Below are 9,066 nucleotides of genomic sequence, written 5' to 3'. Positions count from 1 at the left end.
AGAACCAGAGCAAAAACTCAATGAGAATCTGAGCACCACAGCATAAGTCTTTAGCTCTATTACAGCTTGATTTAGCTAAAGAATCGGCCGAAGAATTTGCTTGACGGGAGATATGGGAAACACCCTAACAATTGACTGTAGGCAGCAGAGAATCAATTTTATTCAGCTTATTAAGAATTTTGCCAGGGCGGTTTCTCTTGCAGTTTACCCAGCCCACAATGATAGAAAAATCGCTGCCTATCAGCATGTTGCTTTGAAGAAATTGATGACAGAAAATTAGAGCCTTAAGTATGGCTTTCTATATATACAATACATTTATGTAATTAAATTTAAATAATATAAAATCACTTTTTAAAGTAGAGACTAGTCTTTGTTGGGAGAAGGAGATAGGGAGAAATATTTCTTTTCTGGGGTCCACGGGTTGGGAGGTTGGGTCGGCCCAACTTTGAAAACTCCTCCATGCTGGTTTCAAGCTCCTCTAAAAATGTTATAGGGAGTGGGTCGGGTTTTGTGGGTGAGACAACCCAGATCGCTAAAGGAAATTCTCTTTTTCCAGACTCAGGTTTTGATTCTTTCAATGATCCTTTCCCCCATTCGGTTAAGGATCTTACTTTGTTTCCCTCAACATAGGCAGGTACCCCAATCCCGACAGAAGGTGCTTCTCCCTTTCCGTCTCCATTTCCCCCTACGCGACCAAGAGGTAGGCCTAAGGGGAGCAAGTCCAAGCGCGTCTCGCGGCAGAGTGCCCCTTCTCCCTCTGGTGCCACCAATGCTAGTGGCATGGACTCTTCTTCTCCGGTTGCCACTGAGTCCAACCAATTGATGGTGCTGCCCCCAGAATTTCAGGAGCCGCAGGGAATATTGACAAGGGCCATAAGCGCTTTATTGATGGGGAAAAGATTAGGGATGGAGTTTTATTGTAGTGAGGAATTTGATTTGAAAGGAATTGTTGCCCAAATATTGGCATGACGATAACAAATAGGTGAAGGGAAGGTGCTAGGAGTCAAATTTAGTAGAGGATCGCCCCATTGAGCTTTAGCGGTGGGCGGAGTTGATGATTATGAATATGAAAGCTGTGGGTGTTGTGGGTGCTGCAGGTGGCCTTGTCACCCTTTGGTAGCGGGTTCACTGTGGTCAATTCTATTAAAAGCTCTAGGAGTCAATGTGCCTCGGAGTAGAGTGGAAAAATTGGTTGTTTTTTTAATTCTATTTGGCTAAGTTCGGGTGCTTTAGGGAGAACCAAATCTGGTCTGTGCTAATACTGCAGTGTTCTTGCAGAGATTTGGATGTGGGCTGTTAATTTGCTTTTGAGTAAAGTAGCAGGTTAGAGGTTCTGTTTGTTGCGCGTGATTCTTTCTCTTGGGATGTAGACCAGCTTCAAATTTGTGTGTTGTAGCTCGTGCTCTCTTCTTTTGCTTCATGTTGATTTCATACTTTTCGTTGGACTTGTTTCTGTTTTCTTTTGTTTTTTGTTTTTGTTTTTTAGTGTCCTAAACTTAATGTCTTTTGCTATGTTTGTGTTGTCTTTATCCTGTATTTTACTCCCTTAACTTGAGAGGGTTGTTTTCTTAGATGCTTTTTGATTTATTAAATTATTCTTTTTTCGACAAAAAAATATTTGCAAGCATACATAAATTCATTATTATTCTTAAATATATCTTAAAGTTAATTTTTAATAACGCTTCAAGAATCACTTTTTGAAAGCAAAAATAAACATATCGATATTGGATAATCTTTATAATTCAAAGGTTAAAAAAAATTAATTTCTTTCAAGATCAATACATGATTTTTATTTTCCACATTTTTTAAAAATTTATATAATAATTAAATTAATTAAATATTTAATCATATCCTTAAAAGAAATTGGGTGACAATTTATAAGTAAGTTGATATATGTAATTCAGTTTATATTTCATCTCTTAAAAATAAAATGAAAAGATATAGCACACAAAATAATTGGCCTTTCTGTCGAAATATTCATTTATTAAAAGTTCCTTAACAACACATTATTTTTTATTTAAATTCCTCTCCCATTGACATCTTGATAACATTTATATTTTCTCCATAAATCGATTTATAAAATAAACTAGAAGCACCTCTTCTCCATGCTATAACCATGAGATTACAAAAATCTCTACCATGTTCATCCAAAACATACCCTTATTGAGTTTTGTCAATGGCTAACAAGAACACACTAAACTCACATTCAACCAAACCAAATGAACTTTGGTGAATGAGATAAATTCAAATATCTTAACTAGAAAGTCCCATCAGAGGGTCCAGATGATTTGAACCTCTTAGGATTTGGACTATAATACCAAGAATCTGTATATGATCCAACTATTAATGCATCACTTTTTGAGCTCAAGCATGCACTATCCAGTACCCCAACAGGGCTTTCAGGTATGAATGATGCCAAGTCGTTGCCTAAATCATCAGAAACTTTAATCAAAGAAAAATCTCTCATCAGATCAAGACACTTCAAGACTCTCTCCTGAAAAATGAAAAACCCCAAACTCATAAGACCGATAATTTAGAAAGGAAGATGGTATTAAACAAAAATTATCAATTTTCAAGGGAAAAGCACTGATATAAAATTTGTTCTTTCCGCTAATTCCACCATTGTACCTTTGCTACCATGGAGATACAAGTTAAGGCCTCATCTATATCTTTTGGTTGCGATTCTCTTGAAACAGATATTGCCACTGCTGCTGCAATTTCAGAAGGCTTGAATTCTAAGAAATCAACACCTGCATTGGTTTCCAACAAGCATTTCATTATTATCAAGACAACAAAAAAAGGACGAGAGTATAAATACTAAGTATTCATATTCTCTATAGCCTCTACAACCAATAAATCATCATAACTTCTATAATTTAATACGTTATCTTTAACTTTTTATTTAGAGTAATCTTCACTGTGAAATACTAAAATCAAGGGCCTATTATTTCATAATAGAGAGTTGTAGAACCTCTACTAGAGAGGAACCAAATTGAAAGACTAATTATGCTTGTAGAGTAAAGTGAATACATTTAGTTATGTTGAGGACGAGTTCTACTGATCTCGCAAATGACAAGTCTGTTAGTTGTTGCTCATGACTCATTTTTTCGAGGAAGTAGTCTAAGAAGGAACATGGCGTTAAAGCTTGCATTTTCCAATTCAATTTGCTTAACATCATAAGTTCCATTCTTTGATGGGCTTTACCATCAAATTCAAAATTTGGTTCTCCAACCTACAAATTACCAAGTATTAATTGAGATAATCAGAGGAAATACACAGGACAAAAAGTAAATTGACAGTCTTATAAGGTCATATAGTTCTATTATACCAGTAAATCTTTAGATTTCGTAAATTTATTCCCTTCCACTTTAGAAGCAATTGATGCACATGCTACAGCCAAATATCCCACAGCCCAATCCGGACCACTCTAAATCAAGAGAATAAAGCAGCAAAACCAATTAGACAATAAAACTAGAGATTAGGAAGTAAAACCCTTGTAGCACTAGTTTTCTTTCAAGTATTTGATCTCACCTGTAATTCATGCACTGATAGAAACCGATCCAAGTAGTTCACAGAGAGACAAAGGCTAAAGGGTCCCAAATCATGATTTGCATGAACCTGTTGAAAACAAAGAACAACACTGAAAATTCACTGCCAAAGAAGAAAGTAATAAATTTCAAGAAAAAAAAATCATAGAATAGAAAATCTAATCTTTTCAATAGAAAAATTACATTAAATATACTTGATCCATCAAGGTAAAAAAATCTACACAAATTAGTCATTAAATCTTAAAGGATTTTACTCTCCATGAATGAAACAAGCAAAAATACCTTTGAAATCAGTTCAAGAGCCTCCATTCTAGCACCCAAGTCCAAGTCCCCACTACGCAGCCTCATCAAGTAATCATCCCGGGGCAAATGTGCTTTCTCCCTCTCAATCAGAAACCCAGCATATTCATCACTATGAGTGAGAAAACCCATAAAAGGTTTCGATCCATGGTTGTCACTAATCAAACATAGATTGTTAAATTTACGTTTTTTTTTTTCCCACGAAGGTGATCCATCAGCAGCATTGCCTTCCCAATCATCAAAGCACATGTCGATATTTTCCAAACAAAGCAAGGTTGGGGTTGTAGGGTAAATTCTATCTGCCATTGGCAGAACATGAAAAACAGGGTAGAGACTGAGAGTGGGTTTGAGGAATATAGAGACGAGAAAAGTATGAATTTTATGGAAGGAAAAAACTTAGAGCCAAGGCCAATAGAACAATTGGAATCCTTATATACGAAACAAAAAGAGAAAGTAAATAATGTAAATATTAGAGAAATGAATGGTATTCGTGAATAATAAATAGAGAGTGACATTTTACAGCAAAGAAAAGACTGGTTTGTATATTTAATTAGGGGGCTGGTCTGGCAGGGAAAAACGTTTCGCTTTTCTCCACTTAGATAATGATTTTAGTTTAAACCAAGTGTATCCTCAAATAAGTCAATTTTGTTTACTTCGAGTTAGGTATGAAAAGTGGGCTGCAAAACCTTTTCTAACTAGTATTTGATGCAGTTGCATTCACATAGACTCTAAACTCGAGATCTCTATTAAGCTAGAACAACCCGACCTCATTTGATTTACACGCTCGACGGAATCCACTAATAATAATAAATAAGTCAAAAGAAAACTGATATTATTGTTATTAATTAATATTAATATTAAAGTTCATATTAATAGTAATTATAATGATAAGTAAGTATTTTTTTATATTTTTTTGACTTCTCAGAAGAGTCAATTTTGTTATGTTCAAGCTGCGTACAACCAATTGACAAAAAAAACTTTTTCTAACAAGTATTTAACGCAGTTACATTCACATGAACTCAAATTGGAAACATCTGCTTAAGTTAGAATAATCCAACATCGATTGGTAAACATGATCGTTGGTCTCCACTAAAAATAATAATTACGTCAAACAAACACTAATATTAACAATAATAAAATAATAATATTAATATTTTATAATAAAATACTAATATTAATATTTGATATTTAATATTTAATATTAATATCATCGATATTAATATCAATATTACTATTAATTACAATAAAGTATTTATTAGAGTTTCGGTTTTCTCCACTTAGTCAAAAACATTTTTTGCTGTTTATTGTGAATGGGAAAAAAAAATTAGGCTATGTACAACAAATTGACGGTCGTTCATTTTTAAAAATTATTAATCGTTGTTCTATTCACATGGACTCGAACTTGAGACTTCTACATAAATTAAAACAACCCTACCAGATTTGATCTCACATTTGGCTGTGTCCAGAAGTAATGATAAGTACCTCAAACCATCAAATTAATATCAATAATAATAATAATAATAATTATAATGACAAGTAAGTATAAGTTAGATGCATTTCAGGTAAAATGTCCAGAAAGAAAAAAGAAGAAAGTAAAAGAAACAAAGAGTAAAATGCATTTCAGGTAAAATGTCTCGATTGAAAGCCAAAAGGAAAATATGAAAGGGAGTGTAATCACTCATGAAATTTCTTAACCTCTCATTTGAAAAAGATGATCTTTTTGTGCAATCAAAGGGTAAGCATATAAGTAGAAAACTCGCGAGGGGGGGGGGGCGGTATTCTATCTCTTTTAAAAAATGATAAATCCTTGCTTTCTCTTTAAAATTTTCATCATAAAAAATGGAGAAATTTTAAAGTTCAATCGCTAGTCATATCGTTTATCATATTTTGAATGATAACAATTTTCAATGATATAAGTGTAATGATGATAGGAATTTATATATGGTTTTTACCTTAGTTTTCTTGTCTTTTGTTTAGGTTTTATTATCTTTTTAGTTAATTAAGTAGAGTCTTCAGTTGCATTTAGGTCTTTTATTATTTTAGAGTCATCATTTGCATTGGGGGCGGTATTATTTCTCTTTAAAATTTTCATCATAAAAAAGGGAGAAATTTTAAAGTTCAAACACTAGTCATATCATTTATCATATTTTGAATGATAACAATTTCAAGGATATAAGTGTAATGATGATAGTAATTTATATAGGGTTTTTACCTTAGTTTTCTTGTCTTTTATTTAGGTTTTATTATCTTTTTAGTTAATTAAGTAGAGTCTTTAATTGCATTTAGGTCTTTTATTATTTTAGAGTCATCATTTGCATTATAGTCCTTTTTGAGTTTTTTATTGCACTTTTAGTCTTTAGTATTGAGTCTTTTTGCATTAAAGTCATTGGTCTAGAATGTTATAGCAATTGAGGGCATAATGGGAAGGAACTTTGTGATCATAATCTGAACTTCAAAAGGCATAATATGCATTAGATTAGTTGTTTATGGTTACAAATAATGGCTTGATTGTGTGTTCAATGTGCAACCCTTAGTAAAGACACTTAAAGATGAAATTCCCTTGTCCACGAAATCTTTTTGATGAGGAATAACAAGAGTTGATGAAGAGTTGGAGCAAAGAGGTTTCATAAATGGACAATAAAGGCTAGAGGAGTTACAAAGCATTTATGGAGGAAATGAGCTGAAGAATTGAAGAAGCTCCTCCAGCGGAGCAGCACGCACATGCCTGCCAAGTCAGGTCCTTGGTAAATGGGGAAGGGTTGCACGCATGTTCATGCACCATATGGCACGCACGTGCGTGTCAAGTCAATTTTTTGGCTGTTTAGGAAGTGTTGCACGCACATGCGTACCTGTGCGACATATTATTCCTATAAATAGGACTTTATTATTTTAGTATGGATCTTGGTTTTTTCTTAAGTCTAAACTTGTGTAAGGTGTTTTGGAGCTTCTCTAAGGTTCTTTCTCAGGTTAGAAACTATGTTTACCTTAGCCATGCATGGCTAAGTTTCTTTTAGCATTTGCGATGTGAATCCCTAACATGTTTATGCTTTAACTTCTGAGTTTTATATAGAATAAGGTTTTCTTTATATGAGTTCATGTTCCCTTTTACAATATTAGCTTGAATGCATGCAAGTTATCTTACTTATTCTTTGCACAAATGGAAGTTTGGTTTAGAATAGGGGATCTAGGATGAGATTTATTAGAGCACTTGCACCTTAGGTATAAGGGTGAGGTCTAGTGGTTGATGGCTTGAACTAAAATGAACTTAATCTTCTATTAGATTGCTCAGTGATGAGGAATCAGACGGTGAAATCTATTGAAAGCTCTATTTGACTTGAGGAATCAACACTTAGAGAAATAGGTTAGATCGACAATAAAATTAATTCCATTTGCATTCCATATAAGCTCATTTCTTTTAAAGCATAACTTGTTTTGGTGAAGATAACCCAAGTGCAAGCTTCTAAACATTGTTTCTTCTTCACTTCTAAATTCTAAGTTCTTGACCAACCAACCAATTATAAATTGTTTTTACTTTTCTTTTACTCTAAACAATCATTGCTTTTGTAAACTGGTTCTTCCCCAATCTTTGTGGTTTGAAAATTTTATATATTACTTCGGACATTCTGTACACTTGCAGATTGCGTATCATATTTTTGGCGCCGTTGACGGGGATTGGATTGAATTACCAATTTACGGTTGTTTTTGTTGTTTATATCATTTTTATTTCTTTGCTGAATTTTGTTGTTGGAATAGGTGCTTTTATCTCTGGGTTCTTGTATGCGAGGTACAGTTGATCCTAAATCATTGCTTTTTGATCCAGAGATTGACAAGATGTACCGACGAAGGTTAGCATAGTAAAGAAGGACCAATCAAGCCACTGACATGGCTGAAGAAACTCCAGCATAGCTTGAGGCAAGGCCTCATGCTGAGTTCGATGCTCAGCTCGAACAAGAAGTCGTAAATCGGTTGCTTAGACAGTAGCAACTAAGGGATGAGGAGAATGCTCAAAGGTCTCTCCGAGACCTCACAGCTCCACGAGTGGACTACAACTTTGAAGGAAGCATCATGGTGCCTCAAGATGCTCCTCCCAACTTCCAAATTCCACAACACTTCATCACTTTGGTCTATGAAAACCAATTTGGTTGAGGTGCCACTGAAGATGTTCACACCTACTTGGAGCGATTCACTCGACAATGCTCCGGCATTATAAGGACTGTGAACCTTGACACAATCAGGTTGATGTTCTTCCCTTTCTCACTTAGGGATGTACAAGAGCACTATGACTAATCTTCTATGCCTACTTTGCTTTGATCAAGCCAAGAAATATATATATTTATATGAAAGAAAATTCAATTCCTAAAAAGAAGCTACATTTGATTGATCAAATCTTATCGTCGAGCTCAAAGTGATAAATAGAAAGAAAACAGAAGGATCGTCTGAGGAGAGGAGACTATTATACAAAGAAAGTTGCAGTGTCTGAAGAATGAGCGCCATCTTCAAATTAAAAAAGATCTCAGGCACTCTTGGAAAGTCTTAAGAGAAGATCACGTGATCTGACAATGCACAATGGCCAAAGATGAAGTACAACGTTGTCACAATCAAGTTGTCATATCTGCTCATCAACGGATAGAAGCAAAGACCAATGTTACCTACCAGCTGATAGACGACATCTTTTCGGCAAAAGGTCTTCGTCAAGCAGTACCATGTATTTAATGCACCTGACAAAAGCACTGTTTGATCCAACGGCTATAATCTCTGTGAAGTACAAGCTCCAACAACTATTATCTCTCTTACAAGAGATCTTGAAGTATAGAGAACAAGATCTGAAGTCACTGCAAGTAGCTTTTCAAGCTCACACATAAAAGACTTATCCACATCGTCTGCTTTAGAAATATAGAACTTTTCCTAAGAGTCAAACTCTCCAGAACCAGAACATAAGTTAAATCTCTAGAGTCAACTAATATCATATACTTTATAATTCATGTGCTCAGAAAGGGGTAAATAGCCAACTTGCTCCATGAATGTGTATTTAGTCAACAACATGGTCCCTAAACTTCGAAAATGTCTCTTGTGGTCCCTAGAAGTGGTAAATATTCTTCACGATTGTCCCTAGGTTAAAAAAAGAAGACAGACGTTAATGGAAGCGCGACATGGATTTTTTTTTGTAAAGCCAGAAGTATGACATGTGAACTTTAGGAATGTTTGGGAAGGGTTCAAT

At 34.6% G+C, this 9,066-nt stretch overlaps 1 protein-coding gene across 1 annotated transcript; it reads right to left on the bottom strand.

Moving 5' to 3' along the window:
- Positions 1–2,257: 2,257 nt before the first annotated feature.
- LOC130712580 (cyclin-D4-1-like) lies at positions 2,258–4,097 on the bottom strand. The gene is made up of 6 exons (XM_057562407.1): positions 3,831–4,097; positions 3,532–3,618; positions 3,329–3,427; positions 3,031–3,232; positions 2,629–2,750; positions 2,258–2,494 (listed from the first exon to the last, which is right to left on the bottom strand). The coding sequence occupies exons 1-6, from the start codon at positions 4,095–4,097 to the stop codon at positions 2,258–2,260; spliced, it is 1,014 nt and encodes a 337-aa protein (XP_057418390.1).
- Positions 4,098–9,066: the final 4,969 nt, after the last annotated feature.

This window comes from Lotus japonicus, chromosome 4 (genome assembly GCF_012489685.1).
Source record: "Lotus japonicus ecotype B-129 chromosome 4, LjGifu_v1.2".
Taxonomy (NCBI): Eukaryota; Viridiplantae; Streptophyta; class Magnoliopsida; order Fabales; family Fabaceae; genus Lotus; species Lotus japonicus.
This window is presented reverse-complemented; position numbering and strand designations above follow the sequence as displayed.